Source organism: Electrophorus electricus, chromosome 1, assembly GCF_013358815.1.
Source record: "Electrophorus electricus isolate fEleEle1 chromosome 1, fEleEle1.pri, whole genome shotgun sequence".
Classification (NCBI taxonomy): Eukaryota; Metazoa; Chordata; class Actinopteri; order Gymnotiformes; family Gymnotidae; genus Electrophorus; species Electrophorus electricus.
This window is the reverse complement of record NC_049535.1, coordinates 27,064,238-27,082,052: the sequence shown is the minus strand read 5'-3', so window position 1 is coordinate 27,082,052 and position 17,815 is coordinate 27,064,238. Positions and strand designations below refer to the sequence as shown.

Here is a 17,815-nt window from a genome sequence, read left to right as displayed (position 1 = left end):
AAATATGAAAATCATGGCACGCCTCCCTGTTGTCTACCCTGCCCCTGATCTGTTGTCTATGCAGGCAGTAGGCGAGTGAGATGGGCGTTCGTCTGGGCTGTCTGAGCGACACCCTGTGGCCGCTGCTGCCACTGCCACTGCTGCCACTGCTTCTGCTGCCTCTGCTTCTGCTGTGTGCCTCTGCGCCCTGCTGCCATGGCCGACCCTTCAGCATGGCTGAGCCCGCCGTCAACGTGGCAGTGGTGTTCAGCGGCTCCGCCTACCAGGTCGAGATCAAAGGCCGTCTGAGCCGGGAGAACTTCCTGGACCTGCCGCTGGAAGTGAATCCCATCACCGTGCTGGTGAACAACACGAACCCTCGGACGCTGCTCACGCGTATCTGTGACACACTGGCAGCGAACAGGGTGCATGGGGTGGTGTTTGAGGACAATATTGGCTCTGAGGCTGTGGCACAGATCCTGGACTTCATCTCGACCCAAACGGCAGTGCCTATCGTGGGCATCAGCGGAGGATCTGCAGTCGTCCTGCCACACAAGGTCAGATGCAGGTGCTGATGCCACCAGGCATCCAGTAATACCACTGGTCATGCAGTAATGCCAGTTTTAAGCAATGGTTAGACAGCCTGTGTACAATGGTTAGACAGCCTGTGGTTTGAATCAAACTTCTTTTAGAGGAAAATGGATGCTAGGACTCAACATCCTAGAGCATCACTGTTCACACAATAACTACTATGATTATTTCAGATTTACATTGTACACACTATGGCTGGTAGCATGTAAACAAATTTAGAACAATCTTTGAAGTACATTTACATTTACATTTATGGCTTTTAGCAGACGCTCTTATCCAGAGCGACTTACAAAAGTGCTTTGTCATTTACTCAGAATATATCCAAGTACAGTATAGTAGGTTAGAATTAAACATACCAATGAACTAGAATACTGTAGAATACAGGGATAAATGCAAAGACAAAGACTCACAAGATACAAATAATGGCCTCTGGGGTCTAATTTAAAAACTCTGAGTGGGTTGAAATTGAAATCTGTATCTGATAAGAATATTAAAAAATAATACTCGCCAATGGTCTACTTAATCTCAGCCATCTAAATTTGCAGCTCTTTATGTTTATTTCAGTGATAATCTTCTGAGTAATCCCATGACTACATTATTGTTCAAAATACCTCATGTAGATTTTCTCCAGCATAAATATAACTGTGAATCAAGTGACTGTATTCCAGCTAACAATACATTTTGAATTTGAAATGTGATGTGAGACATTTATAAAACAGACTGGTGTAGAAATACAGCTCAAATCAAGCACAGCTCTACAAGATGGGGAACTGTTATAGGTCCCTGCCTCAGGGCCAACTTTTAATTATATTGTAATGACTTCACTAACAGGGCCAAACAATCAGTATGGTCTATGGCCTATCTCAGTGAAACATAACAATAATCTGTCTATTTCCAGATAGGACAGAAAAGGAGAATGGATGGTAATACACACATCCTGGTACTGGCTCTATACAAAGCACTACAAGGACATAGTGTATTACCAGTGCAAAGTTTAGTGATTTCCTAAAGTAATATCATAATACTTTGGGGCATTTTCATGATACACGATACATAGACAATCACTATATTTAGTTTTTATGGAGTGGTGTGATGTAGTTATTTTTTTAAAATTGAGTTAAATTATTCTATTATTCAATGTTTACAAAAATAGGATTATTGGGCAAGTATCAGAAAAAAAGAAACTTTAGCTACTTGATACTCTATAATGTTAACTTATTAGTAGAGTATTAATTTTGCTTCTAGTCTATCTAGAGGCTACAAGAGTATTATGTTTCACTTGGTTTTGACCATATGGTTTAATTTAAGGCAGGAGTTGGCACATGTGTACTCAGGAGTGCACATGCCAGGAAGACTACCTATCTTTGGAGTTTTGATTAAAGTGTTTCTAATGTGTCAGCTTTATTTTGTGAATCATTGGTTATCTAAAAGTTTACTGTAACTGTGAGAGCTGGACTTTGTCTGGAATATGACCTGTAGTCTTAAATCACATTTAAACTCAAATTTACGTCAGCTGGACTGTGTCAATAAATGCTGGTAAACACATCCCCACTAGCATACAATACCAGTGTCCTGGCAAGTTAGTTTTGGACTTTTCTTCAGCTGATATTTCACACAGGCCAAGCCAATGGCATATGAAGTTCAACATTGTCAGAGCACTAGCAGTAATATATCAGAGTGTACTTAATGTATATGACAGTGTGTCCTTGCTTATTAAATATGGAGTCAGTTAGTGATCAATCAAGAATTACATGATGCCTGTGAAATATGCTCAACATTGTGACTAGTTCTTGTGATAATTACAGCATATCTGCCCACTGCCCACCCATATGTTCACACATATAGTCCAGTAATGGAGAGGTAAAGCAGTATGTTGCTCAGCCAGTTATAGAGTTCTCCAGAGTGCTTCCATGGTACACGCTGCATGCAGCAGTGGGATGTTTTTTTTTTTGAGAATATACTAAATGAAAGTGCTACCATTTCAACCATTTATTCATCTAGATGAGACATCTTCCAAGACAGTTAAAGACAATAGCAAGGCTATATAACTTTTAATAATCACTATAATGCATTGAACAATGAAACCTTAGAAGAGAAACAGAATTCAACAGTGTGTGCACAAGAAAGATATTAATTTGAACAGATTTTATAAAAAGGTATTCATCTTAAAGGACTAATAAGTTTATATAATGTGTCAAAATGCTTTTAGTGGATGAAAGGTAATAAACGTTTTTCAGTTTGAGAATCCTCAAACAAGTAAGACACGGAAGATTGGATATGGTGCTCTGTGCAACTCTCTCAGGCACCAACAGCTGCTGCAGTAATAATGCTTTTCTTTTTCTTCTCTATATGCTGCTTGAGTTCACTCTCCTGTCCAGATAACTATGATGGGGAATATGAGCAGCTGTACTGTTTCTCAGGGGCTACCAGGTGTGATTTGCAGTGTACTATACTTCCCAGAGGTCATTTACCTCATAATTACCCCAACTTGGCAAACACAGCAGTTTATAATTTGTAATAAACTGCAAAGTAATAAATAACAAAGTAAACAAAGCAGTAAATGAGAGGGAAGTTTATGTAGGACGATTTGTTTCCTTGTTATGTCCTGCTTATATAAATGAATGCTGTCTATGCTTGTGCTAGGGCACTGTGCTCTCTTCAAATTCCCCAACACCACCAAGATGCATCACTAGCTGCACTGCCTACAGTTAAAAACCTGCCCTATAGCAAAGTTTGAATCCCAGCTGTACCATATGCCTTCCATGATCAGAGATTTTCCAAATTCTCTCTCCAGCAACACAAGGTCAGGAGACTGTCTAGTTCATTTAACAAAGCAGCACAAAAGTACAGGGTTTCCTTCATCATTTTCTGCCTTTTTTAAATAAGAAAATTATGACATTGCACTGCTCAGGCAGATTCTGGCTGTTGAAATGGCCAAATATGTCAAAGACATCTTCATGTGATATATCTTCAGGCTATATATATATATATATATATATATATATATATATATATATATATATATATATATATATATATATATATATATATACAGCACAGATCAAACAATACAGTTCGTAGTAATCTAAAGCTGTTTCAACTCAGCAGGCATAAGACATAGTCAAGTAGCTCAAGGGTCAGTATTGCCAGGCAGAGTCAGGTGGATATCCAAGGGTTAGGCAGGAGACGTAGTCTGAAAGGGAGGCTCAGGTAGGCAGTACCTCAGTATACAACATAGATTCAGCAATGCAGCATATGAGAAGCTGAGGAAGGAACGTGATTGGAGGAGAGAAGGAGAGAAGATGGGGAACAGTTGGGACAGGTTAATATTTAGGTGAGCTTGATTGTGTGTTGATCAGAGTGTGAGTTAGAAGCTGGTGCATTTCTGGGTAGGGGCACAGTGGTCTGTACATCGGGAAGGTGAGAGAGTTTGTGACAATTTGGCAATAATCCTTCCATAATAAGCATTCAGTCCATTCCATAATAATCATTCACAATATTCCATGACAGAAGATCTTTTGAAGATGCCACTACAGGCAGTGTGAGAGCACCCAGCATGAGCTGGGCTAATCTGGCAGAGACCGACTGAGTGTGTGTGGAAGTGGGTGAGACACCAGGGTTGGTGTTCAGAGTTGGAGCTGATGGGGCTCTGCTCTCATTAGTAGTGGCCATGGCCAGACCCCATGACTCCATGACAGCTGTCTCAGGTTTAGCCTGATTAATTCCTTCTTTCACACACTGCCATGCTTCTGCCCACTCTGCCAGTGAGAGAGGAGAGAACATACTTGCCAATGCAAGCTGCAGAGTTAAGTGCACTTGATTTGTGACAAACATTAACCTTTGTACAGAAAAATTATGTCATAAACAAGTCGTGTTAGGGGTAAATTATGCGCACTCAAATGAGAACATCTACTCAGTTTGACCATCCTTTTATAAGTGAAATCAGTCAGATTTTATTGTGTAATGGCTAGATAACTGTATTTAACAGTGTAATAGCACATCTTTTTACAAGGTATCTGATTATAGAAACATAAAAAGAACTGGTCAAAAGAGATGCACAAGGTAATCATGGGAGAAGGTTCAGTTAAATAATCTGCATTTTATAGTCCTGAGTGTGAGCATGTGAGGGTTTAAACTCTTAATAAAGTTCCCTGAAATGAAGATGGAAGGAAATGTGTTGCTTGAGTCAGCAGCAGGTAATCAGATTGGCCATTCTGAAGACATATGTGACCATAGATCTCTACAGCAGAAGGACGATGACTTCTTCACTCTTACTGATACTGCACTTTGAAAAAGGCAAAGCTCTGCTTCAGATAGGTTTATAAATGACGCATAAAATCTGAACCTAATTACTGACCAAGTTTGTGGCCAGAATATCTCTGCCATCAGTGTGTCTTCATCCATCTCTCATGCCAGTTGTTGATTACCACAGACCTGAAAGAGAAGCAGATAAACCCATTTTATCCAGGAGATATTTGCTGAATAAGTATGCTTAATAGGGAAAATAGCACATACCATTAGTGCCGGATTTAATTCATTTGGAGATGAAAGTCAGAAAAATAAGCAAAACAAACAAAATAACACCCATTTTCACATGACAAGAGAATGGAAAGAAAGGAGGAATGGGCTTATTCAAACGTTACAGTTCCATTTATCATGCAGAACATGTTGCATCTAATCATTCAAAAGAGCAAATGTCCATAGAACTAGACTGTGATGAGAATGAACTCAAAGCACGTTTTCTGTTGTCATTCAATCACAGATTGGTGCATTAGCCATTCTGCTGGCTGCACATACTGCAGATAAATAAATGATAGTAATCATTTCTCGGCAACGTGCATTGAGGAGTTTAATGTAGGAGATCATGCTTGCGTAGGCTACACGCAGGGCATTTACAAGTGAAGGACACCACCTACCAGTTAGTGTTGGCATCAACAAAGAAGGTGTGTTCACAAATGAAGAGAAGAAATGATCATTTGAATAATGAATAACACATATATTGCAATAGCTTTTAAGTTACCAATAGTGATCATTTCAAAATACTGCAACACATGTCCCAGACAAGAATGTCACATAACAAGACACTACAGTGTGTGTACTGTAGTGGCTTAGGTGCTTAGGTTACAGTTTATCTTGGAGGGAGAACAGTGTGTTAGAGAGAAGTGTGTGCAGGTTCTGCTTCACTGGGTCGCACTTGCTGTTCATTTGGCCTTATAAGCCCTGAGACGCAAAAGAGAAAGCTGATTTTTAGGCCAATAATCAAAGCCAAAATACCCTGCAGAAACTAGAGCAGTTTATTCTCTACCTTATAATAAATACACCCTTCCACTCAATTTTTGGGGTAAGCTTAGGATATGAAATATGACTGAACTGTGCTAGGTTGGAGACAGCATATTTGAGTTTTATGAATAAAGCATGTTACAGAGAGTTTCAAGGGACTGTTTGTCAATATTTTTACCTCTCTGCCCACTAGTCTGCATATGAGAAACAAAATAATGTTTAGTGCTCTATAACTTTACAGCCAAAAATACACCACAGTGAAATAACCAAGCAATGTCACCAATAGAAGGGTTTGTATATCAAATGAGAAAAAAAAGTAGGATTAGCTTTCTATGGTCTGTTCTAATTTATTAGAGAATCAACAGAAAAGCAAAAATGGATCACACATCTTTCATGAAATACACACAGTCCCAGGTTTTATGAAAGCCTCAGATCAAATAGCAACACCGACTTTCTCGGCTTGACATTAAGTCTAATATTATATATCTCGCCAATGTCATGTCAACACATGACGTTTATGATAAGGGGATAAAACATGACTGACGGGTGTTCCTTGGTGACATTTATTAGGCTATACCATAAACATCAACCATATACTAGACATACACATGACGTTTAATGCAGTATCCCAGCATTGTCCTAGAGGATGTGGCTGAAACTCTTTACCATGCTCCTGCAGTGTTCTAGTGGATGTGCATCGCACACAAGAAGTGACGCTTGTGAATGGGGAAAGAGCAGGCAGCGCAAAAGGGTGGGAATGGAGCCACTGTCTGCTGGGAGTCACAGGCAACACATATGTTACAGCATGCTTGCACACACACGCACATGCATGCTCTTTATGAAGAGTGTGTCAAGAAACTAAAGGTCAGTTGGCAAGACTTCTTCAGCTTCATCTTAAAGTATCCTCAGCTCTGCTTTCATTATATCGCACAGTTGCAAGGAGGGCTTTTATGTTCCATGCCCCACAGCTTATTTAAAGTTTATCATTTATCATTTACTTACAACACTAATAAAAAAGAAAACAACAAAAAAAAAATTGTCACCAAATGTATATGTATTTAAAACCTTGATGCTCACCAAAAATGGTCCTGCCCCTTCCCTATATGATGACAAAGCCCCATCCATACCTCGAGTACTTCGAACCTCAAGTACAGCTCAGTATGAAACACCATGCTTCAAGTCTCATGGAAGACAAGCATTCTTCTCTAACTTGGCTCCCAGGTGGGGGAACAAACTTCCATTGGCTATCTGACCAGCAGAGTTCCTTGCCGTCTTCAAACACAGACTGAAGACTGAATTTGAGGAGTATTTGAAGAGTTTGAATAGTATTTAAATAACCACTAATACTGCAGTTATGGAAAATTTGTACTGCTATTCATTAACTGAACACTTCTATTACTTATTGTTTGGTATTGTTTGATATTGCACTTATTGTTGTTTGATATAGTACTTGCATATACACATTCACTGATATTTTAATTTGCTTTTGTATCATAAAGGTTTGTGAAGAGTTCTGTGAGTAATCCTGTTTTGCTGACTAGTTAAGGTTAACATATTAAAATACCTTAAATGATCAGTACTGTGAAAATATTGAATATGTATTTGAAAATACAACTGAACAACCTTACAGCTAGAGTGCAAAATCTATTTGATCTCACTTCTCTAATTTGCCCTTAAAGTGTTACATATTTAGGCCAAAGATCAATCAGTGAGAAAGCTTTGTGATTTTTAGAGCATTGAAAGGGGTCAATGCAGACGGGGTGGAATAAACCAGAACATTTCTCATTCCTAGTTATAAGAGCAGACTTACCCTACTTTCAAAATGCTCCAGGAGCTTCTCTGAAGGACACAGGACCGTGATAGCAAAGCAGTATTGTGTGAAATTGTGTTTCTGAGCATTGCAAACATGGTTACTTGATAGTGGTCAGGTTGAAAACGCTGATCAAAAACAGGACTTGAAGTCCTTAAGTGAAAGCATGTCTAACAGGCCCTCTGCCAACCCAATACTGGATATGCTTTATATTCTGTCCAGATGCCATAGAAAGTCAGACATTTTGCTGAAATATGGGAAAAATAAATTCTTCTCAGAAGGGCCAGTTGTCAAAATTATGCTCAGCAACCAAATTAAAAAAACTGTTTAGAATTTGACAATTTTTCTGCGTCCTTATAACAAGGACCTCGTATTTTACAAATTTCTAAGTTATTGATGTCCATGTGCATTTGAAATCCAAAAATAACTAACAGGACCAGCCCAGGCAGAGATTTTGCAAAGGCTGAAATATGTTCAAACCCAGTGCAAAGCACTAAGGGTTCAGCATAGAGCAGATGGCTCAGCATAAGACTATTAATTTGACTAACACTAACCAAGACCATACAAACAACTAGTCTGAGAATGATTTGTGAGGTAGGTATAGCTGGTTTATCTGAGCTTGCACCTACCTGAGGTCAATTGGTGGCATTTACCTTGACAAAGCTTATTTGTTCTTTGTCCACATTAAAGCAGGGTTGCTCTTATCACAGTGGTTTCATGTGATCGTCACTCAAGTCATACTCTCTGTATCCTCTTCAGGGTGATGGCTCCACCTTCCTGCAGCTGGGTTCATCCATTGAGCAGCAGATTAATGGCATGTTCAAGGTGATGGAGGAATACAATTGGGACAGTTTCGTGGTCATCACCAGCCAGTACCCTGGCTACGAGGCCTTTGTGGACTACATCCACTCTTTTACGGACACGTCATACTTCCTGTGGGAGTTGCAAGATGTCCTGACCTTTGATATGTCATCCGACAGCTTGAATGACCTGCGTGCACGGCGACTGTTGCAGCAGATCGACGCCCAGGTTTTGCTAGTGTACTGTTCACATGATGAGGCCCAGTACCTGTTCAGCATGGCCAAGGAAGTGGGCCTGCTTGGCCCTGGTTACATCTGGATCATCCCCAGCCTGGCAGTGGGAAACCCCAATGTCTCACCACCAGACAGCTTCCCCGTCGGGCTCATTAGCATCATTACGGACCGCTGGAAGACGAGCCTGAGAAACAGGGTGAGGGATGGAGTGGCCATTGTGGTAAAAGGGGTGGAGAGCTTCCGCAAGCACAAGGGGTTCATTCCTGATGGACACGCGGACTGTCAGAGTCCACAACGGCCAGACATCAACGACACACTCTTCAGGTAAGTGACAGGGAGGTGGATGAGGTGAAGGGGCACAATGGGCACAAAAGGTTCAGGCTGCTGCAATCTCTGAACTATGATAGAAGGACAAAAAAAAGATCACTTGTTGGTTTCTGATAGAGAGTGCCAAAAGTTGTAGCGTAGCCTCTGCTCTGAGAGGCACCATACTGCATCTGTCTCACCCTGCTTTAGGCACAGGGATGAGAGGCAGAAATAAGATCTGCTCTGTCATGCCAATGCAGCCTGAAAGTGCAATCTGGTGCCATCTGTGGCAGGGAACACACAGCAAATCCTATTTGGTCTTAAAGATTTTAATCAGCCAAAATGAAGCTGAGTGTCAAGTCATAGACAAAGGGATATACTTATATTTGGCAAGTCAAGGTCACTGAAAATGGTATCACTCTGTGGTGTGTATGTGTGTGAGCGTGTGTGGAATGTGGTGGGATACAAGTGCTCAAGTTACAATTCTTCATCTAGGATCTTTTTCTTTTTAGTTTCTTTAAATGGTAGTTAATTTATTGCATGAGTACAGCTAAAACAACATAGTTTTAATCTACTCCATCAAAGATAAGTTACAGTGCTGTCAGTAGTTTTGTATTGGTTGGCAATGTATATTTCCATAGCCTCAGGTTCTCTGTCTTTCACTGCACACAGATTAGCTAGTCAGAAAGGCAATTTGAACTTATGTTTAACTGTGCAATACTGATGCACTGCTTGAATGAAAACAATCAAGAATCATTGCAATAGCAAGGGCTACCCCTGGAGCAACAATAAAGCTGTTTCAGCCAGTTGTTTCAAATCCTGATGGGAGTAAGGAAGAAAATTTAAATTTCCTTTTCAGAAACATAAATTAGTATGAGGACGAGTGCATGTTTGTGTACCAGGAGCTGATGGCAACTAGACTGTATTTGATGATGCATGTGTAATGACCTCAGGTAGTGCTAATTTAAAGTGCTAATGAGAGCAAACAAATTGTACTCAAACAGGCTCCACAGCCTCAAACAAGTAACTAAACTACATTTAAATATTCCTGTCACACACCAACTATGAGTTTGAACCCACATTCTACTCTTAGCATCTTAAAAGTTCACAGTTTTTTTTTATTATTACCTCCATCATCCCATAACAATGTCCCATATAAAAATCTCTGCAAAACCCTTGAAATGTCCCTTAGTGAGAGGTGATTTAGTCAGACTGAAGTTAGAAATGTTGCAGCACACACACTGTATATCACATTCTCATGCAGTTATCTCATGCTGTGTGTATCTTTACACAGTGGCTAACGGAACAGGACTACTGGCATTCACCACCCCTTTGTTGTCTTCCAGACTTTTAAATGAACCAGCTTTCTTCCCTCTTGGTTGCTGTTTGTGTCTCTTGAGTTTTCATTACAACAACTTGCACCTGACATCCTACGATCTACTGTATTCCTTTAACTCCATTACTACTGCATGTGTGCTGGTATATGCAGATTTTTTTTTTTTACAATTTCATGGCTAAAATCCTCATGAGGGACAAACTGACACTGAAAAATTATATTATTTCACCAATAGGCAATGGGCTGCTTCACTTTTAATTAAGTCTTACATTAGTGATCGTGTGATGAAGTCATTTTGCATGTTAATGAGATTACAGCAGATTATGAGATTATGTTGGCTTTCTACTAAGACAACATGAAACCATGTCCACATAACCCAGGGGGCCTACAACACTGCTGGGAACAAATAAAATTAAATCAAATCGAATCACTTTTTTGTTACTTCACTTTAGAACAGGGGTGAAGGTGAGAGAAAGGTTTGGTGAAAAGATGCATAGTCACCCCAGTATGTAGGTACACAATGTATATACATTAAATACAGAAAATATCCACATTAACATACACCCTATTTTCCAAGATATAAATATATGACCTGAGAAATATACACCTCCATAATAGAATAATTAAATTATGCTCAAATATGCGAGATGGAGTTGCATATCTGTCAGTGCACGTGTAGAAGTACTGGAATTGCAAGGTATTATCCATTTAAGACCCTGATTTGTCCATGATGTATTGTATCATACCCAAGGCAGTTTGGAGGTGAGTGGGATAGAAGGTCTGTGCTGGTGTAGAGTGTAGTGAGTTGAGCTGTATAGTTACAGTTCTAGTAGATAATGTGCAGAATGAGGGAGGGTGTGATGTGGATTGTATATCAAGATCATCAAGATGAACATTCAGGTGAGAAATGTGAGTGACGGGTCATGGACTGCTACTGGTTGATGAGCAGTGCGATAGCCAGGGGACAGAAGCTGTCTCAAAACTGGTTCTGGACTTTATGCTTCTGTGTATCCTGCTGACTGGTAGCTGTGAGAGCAGACAGTGGCTTGGCTGGGTGGGACAGTGTGTTCAGAGGTTACAACCCACAAGGAGACACACTGTGCCATATCCACCAGCATTCAAATGTTATTGTATCATGCTGTTCATTTTTACAATCCAGCTAAGAGGTAATACAAATTTTCTCCCAGTGGATACCTCCTTTGTCTGTGTTCAAATGCTTCATTAGGGGTTAATAAGAAGATTTAAATAAGTTTCAGGGTGTGTCATTCATGGGGTTACAAACAACAGTATCCTTCCTCTTTTTGATCTCCTTCCACAGACACATGCTGAATGTGATGTGGGAGCACACAGACTTCTCCTTCAACAGTGATGGCTACCTCATCAACCCCTCCATGATTATCATCACCCTGGACCGAGACAGGCAATGGGACAAGGTAAGCTTTACAATCCTTTATGCATTTCTTCATTTGTACATAAACATATATATGTAGACATTTCCATATAAATACATATACATACATTCATGTTATAATAAAAAATTTGATATACAAGGTTGTCAGGATAATTTTACTTACATTTGAAAAGAGATTATATGAATATAATAACTCTATAGAAATATCAAACCACATTATTAAACGTGCTATATAAACCGCTGTGCTGTGCATATATAATAACTGTCACTAAAAGTTGGTTACCCTTTTAAAAATTACACTAATACACTCTAAACATGCAAAATTAATTAAAATCCTATGCGGTATCATTATAATCTACAATATGTGTAACTAAATGATAATGAAGCCTAAGTCCAGACTGAAGCAAGGATGTTCTAGTCCATGTGATGAAAGGTATGATTTGGGTCTTGGTTCCCTAAAACCACAGCCTTTAGCTGCACATAAGCAATTACTTAGCTATTGATGTTTTCCTCAGGGTTGGTTTCTGGTTATTTTGGATGTGGTGTATTCCACTTAAAGGTTTCTCCTGAGTGACTGGCAGGGCTGGCCTAGGTGGTGCAGCTTCCACGAGACGTTGAAATGCTAAATCAGGCCTGAGTCTGGGAGGATGCCAGGGATCATGGGTAGGGAGGGCAGATTCCCTGAGGGCTGTGAAAGGGGCCATGGAAAGCATCATGAAAAATAGAACAAAACCATAAATGAGAGGGGTGCCATAATGATTTGAATCCATAGGGTGAAACCTGACATAAACATCAGTCCATGCTTCACATGCATAACCACACACCGTTATCATTTGGCAGGTTCTTCATATGGTCCTGACATTTTAAGACTTCACAGATGTAGATGAGTGTTGTATCCACTAACATTTGATTTGAGACACAGTCACTTGCTACCAGAAAAACGCAGTTCTTTATGACTGTGTTGTTTGCATGAGTGATGTGAATGTACTACTCTGGCAGTATCAATAAACCTTCAGGGCCATTTTAGCTGGGGGAGCCATGCACAATCTGTTCCAATATTCAATTTCAGCATTACTGACTTCAATCTAAATGACCTCTCACACACAAATAAAAAAGAACCTATAAATTCCAAAGGCACTGCTGTCTGGCCTATGTCAAGTAGGCTACATGTTTGAGATGAGAGAGCACTACAATCCAATATATTATTATAAAAATGTCTGTGAGTGTACTGCAGGCTATCTGAGAACAGCTAGAGACAATACACACAACAAATTAGTTTGCAAAAATAGCAGCAACAACAACAACAACAACAACAACAAAAAGGTCAGAATAGTGAAACTATCATATCAAATTGTCAAAAAAAAATTAATAATATGATTCCACACATTATTTAGAATTTACATGTTTAAAATAATACAAATCCATATTCACCTATTCAACCAGAGCTGCCAGTCTCTCAGCACTGACATGCAAATGAGATGTCAATGATATGAAAATAAAACTGAGGCGATATAAGGCTATAATAGGTAGCTATAAGGGGGGCAGGTGATAACCCATATCGTTTACATTTCCCTAGAATTTGGTGTATATCTGAGCAGCCAATAATGCAGTCTCCCCTGAATGCTAGATCAAAAGTTGGCTTATATACATATGACTTCTTGTTGTTGTCATAAGATAGACTGTTGTAAAGAATCCAGGATTCCTTAAGACTTTTATGGCACTTTTCATAATGGGACATTGTTTTAAAGTGTCTATTACACAGTAGATTAATCTAGCTTCAAATTTATTGTGTCATCATGCTGGTAAAACTTTCTACCTAAAAGGATTTTTTTCTTTAGAAGCACCTATTCAATATGCATTCAAGCAGTAAGCATATTCAAGCACTGTTCAACCATTTCTCTCACACAGGCACTGAGAGAAGTAATTGCTGTGATGGTTCCACCATGAGCAGATAAATTCAATCTATTATCTCAGCCACATTATTCGCTTGTCTCATACAGCCATCAAGCTGTTTGCTGTCATTCTGGCACTGATAACCCTTGCCCAGGATTCAATTCTTGTCAAATAACAAGAGTGACTTGAGTCACAAACCTTAGCATCAATATCCAACACATATTCCGTTCCTAATCGACTCTTCCAAGTGGATTCTTGTTTTACAGATTCAGGTAGATTTTATGAGTGTCTAATACTTGACCAGATGTATACTTATTATTATAGATCAATACTTATTCATTCCATTTGCTTTGTCAATACTTTATACAAATAAAAAGAAGGCTTTCATTCCATGGTTGACTTTAGCTTCTCTACTGAAAAGTCATTTAGGTGGCATGTAAAGCAGCAACTTTTGGAAAATGGCCTTTTGGGAAAAGCTGAGGCAGGAGATCTATGTGCTAGATACACGACTTTCACAGTTTTTATTCCATGGTGAGTCCCCTGAGGCAGAGCCCTGTCTCTGGACTCATTGTCTCTAGCTTACTTGAGAGACATACAGCCCTCTATGTCTCAGTCTCTCTCATCTATCTCAGTACTGGCCTGTAGAACGACACCTCCCTCCATGCTCTCCTTGTGCTGCAGACGTAATTTATTATGCAGGTAAATCACCAGATAACTCTTTTCAAAGGAGTCTGGCTGACAGCTGACAATGACTTGTTCTTCATAACTGTGTCAGAGTCGTCTCGTGGTGACACCTCTTCCCGAAAAAACGACAAAGTATCCACAGGCACATGGGGAGAATTTTAAACAGAGAGAATCAGAGCCCGATGAGAGCTTATATTGAAAATGATAGTGAGGAATAAAGTGCTGGTCCTCCACTGTGATTAAAACTGAAAACCTGCACATATAACTGTTTTTCTCACAGCAGCCCCTCATAGAATTACTGCCAAATGGAGGGAGGCTTTATTTTCTAGGGGAAAAAAAACACTGCAGAGCCAAAAGATTTGTTCAATATCTGTCTTTTGATATACACTCTGAAGGCGACAAAGTCAATTTAGCTTTTCCTCCAACATGCCTTTGGGAGAAAATAGTGTTTTCAACCTTCGAAAATCCATTTTTGCAATTTGAGTCAAGGAAAGAGACCAAGCCTCTTTGAAGGAGCTATCCAGAATCCTGTTCGTCTGTTGACTTAAAAAAGAAAAGCCCCATAGCCAAAACCTGTTGAGAGACAAGGCACAAACTATAAATATTGTTTAACCATCATAATGGCAATCTATTGCACAACAGTGCCGTGTGCTGGTCAAAATTCTTGTAAGGGGTAATAGTGAATTCCATCCACACCACCCCAGGATCTTAATCCACCATGTAGCGCTATGGCTAAGGAGTCACACAGTGCAGATCTGTTTCATCACAATGGGGTTGGTTGCGATTTAGGCTCATGAGTCTTAGATAAGGCCCTTATCTGCTCTGAGCTAAACAAACAGATACATCAAAACAGAAGGAATGGTGCAACAGTGGAATGTTTTTGTGTCAGAAGTGGGACAGAACAGGGACTAGATCCACAAGTTTTAACACATTACTAGGGAAAATTTAAATGTAATAGCACATTCACTGCTATCTGTGTCATTCACAGAGCATGTTATATGCAGAGAAAGATATTTTATCACCAAATTACCTCGATTTTTTCTGTTTTTTCTTGAAATCTCTGAAATACAAAGTTAATGTTTCAGTGGAAGATTAGTTTCAATTTTATTAGTTTTGTCCATTGGGCTTTAATTGCATGCTTTCTATGGCTGGTGGCAACATGTTGATTAAAACATTAAGGCAGATTGGTGTATGGTATTATGTCCTTGACCAAGCATGTTAAAAAAAATGATTACAATTATACGAAGGACCATTCCATTAGGCACAAAGTAATCATCCAGCAGTAGGCCAGAAATGTTCCCCATTATTTCCCCCCTAAATTGTTTTTTTTTTCTTTTCATTTTATAAAGGCTGACTTGTAAAATTTAGATGTTTTCTTATTGTTCATATTTATTCAGATATTTGTTATAGTCTACCAGTGTTTTGTTCAGTTAACAATATCAAAGATTTGTGTTTGTCCTGATGAGTGCTTAGAATCATATTTGAAAGCAAATAATGACAAAAGAGCACTATATTTCAGTCCTTTGACTTCGCTGATAAGGAAGGTATTGAAAAATAAAACAGTTTAATGAATCTTCTATGTCACTGCAAAGAAAACAAAATTAACTATAGAGCTTTCTCAGTACCCTGAATACACCAAGGAGTACCCATTGATGACTAATTGAAGCAGATGGTTGTAATGAGATGGGTCTTCTTTGATGTATAGTCAGGTTTGTGGGAAAACATTTGACAGTGACGGTATAATTTTGACAAACGATTCCTCGTAGGTGCTGAAGCTGTTGAGAACCTTATAATTAACAACTGCTACCTTATGTTCAGCTGCACATCATTTATTCATGGAATTCTAAATAATGATAAACTGACTGTGGAAGAAACAATCTTTTTATCCAGTATGTAATAGGCAAGGTAAGGCCAGGCAAATCTTTTGTTTAGCACACACTTTTCATACACAGTGACAATTCAAAGTGATTTGAATAGAATAATAATCACCTCAGGAAGGTTTTTGCCAAAAAATAAAATAAGAAAACATTACAAGAATTTATTCAAATAAAGTTAAATATAGTTGATATAACTAGAAAGTCCTTTGGTGCTTGCAAGTTTCGCACCAAGAAAATTAAGATGAAAATGCATTGACTGTAGTGTGCAAAGTCTTTGGCCACCCATTATATTTTAAGTTATTGATCTGTATAGTAAAATTGATATGTTTATTTACATTTAAATCACTACATATCACATAAATAAACAATAATACAATAAAAATATTAATACAAACAATAAACATACAATACAAAGTAACATGTTTGTGTGTTTTCCAAGTCTTTGATGTCTTTTGAGATGACTAGAATATAAATTTGGTCCCAATACTTTTTCTCAAGGTATAACAGCATTTGAAATGCCTCAAATACACTGAAATATAATACATAACTGAAACTATGTTTACCTGGACAGATAAAAGGTTTAAAAGCAAACAGGGCAAAAGAAGAAGCAGAGAACAATTCCCACAATGCCACTGTCTGGAGAAAAGAAATATTTACTAATCTGATCTTTTTTTTAGAAAATTAAATTTACATGTCTAAGACTTTTACACTGTATTTTTAAGACCACACAGAAGTGTATGTACAGTCTCTCACATAAACCAATTCTTGTCCATTGTATTGTCTAGGTGGGCAGTTATGAGTCAGGTATACTACAAATGCGGTATCCGGTCTGGCCTCGGTATGGGACATACTTGGAGCCAGTGTCTGACAACCGTCACCTGACTGTGGCCACACTTGAAGAGAGACCATTTGTGATAGTCGAGGCTGTGGACCCCATCACTGGCACCTGCCTCAGCAACACCGTACCCTGCAGACGCCAGTCAAACAAAACTGAGATGTAAGTAACAATGGATTCATCTCTTGTTTAAGTCTTTCTTTGAGTGAAGATTCTCAAAAATAATCGATGAACACTAAATATAAATAAAACATTACATATTAAGGAGGTTATAAGGCATAGTGTTTAAACCAAGCAAAGGGTTAAAAGGATGTTCGAGACATTGAACATGTTAGTTGATTATACCACACACGTTATCCATAATCCCATACTGAATCAATTAGCTCTTAAGAACACAAAAAAGCTGAGACATCTCAGTGATAGCATTAGTGGGCATGTCCCTTAACACGGTACCAGCAGGAGGGTTTATCACTGAGTTGGCAAGAGGAAACCCAGTTAATGTGGCTGTGTAACAGAGAGGACGGCCACTTGCTCTATTCATAATAAGCAAACTGGGCAGTTTGAATCTCTGTTTACACAGTAAGAATCCTGAACATAGGCTGAACTAGTCCATTTTGTTTGTTTGTTTTTATTGTCTCCATGGTTTCAACAGATGTAGCACATTATTCCTATTTGGAAAGTGTATTGTCAATTTAAGTGATGTGACTGATATTACGTCTCTTGACTGGTTAGGTCCACTGACCTAGAAAATTAGCCAAGCACTAATAGCAAAGCTAACA

The 17,815-nt window shown here is 38.9% G+C and overlaps 1 protein-coding gene across 2 annotated transcripts in view; it reads left to right on the top strand.

Annotated features, from left to right (window-relative positions):
* The window catches only part of grin2ca (glutamate receptor, ionotropic, N-methyl D-aspartate 2Ca), a 43,982-nt gene that overhangs the window by 12,841 nt on the left and 13,326 nt on the right, over positions 1-17,815 (top strand). Inside the window, exons 1-5 of one of the 2 annotated variants that reach the window (XM_027003385.2) lie at positions 320-536; positions 8,420-8,485; positions 8,641-9,018; positions 11,655-11,769; positions 16,987-17,198. In XM_027003385.2, coding sequence (XP_026859186.2) covers positions 409-536; positions 8,420-8,485; positions 8,641-9,018; positions 11,655-11,769; positions 16,987-17,198 — 899 coding nt within the window. In that variant the 5' untranslated portion in view covers positions 320-408. Of the gene's footprint in view, positions 1-64; positions 537-8,419; positions 9,019-11,654; positions 11,770-16,986; positions 17,199-17,815 lie in introns of those variants that run through there. The other variant, XM_027003384.2, reaches the window with a different exon arrangement.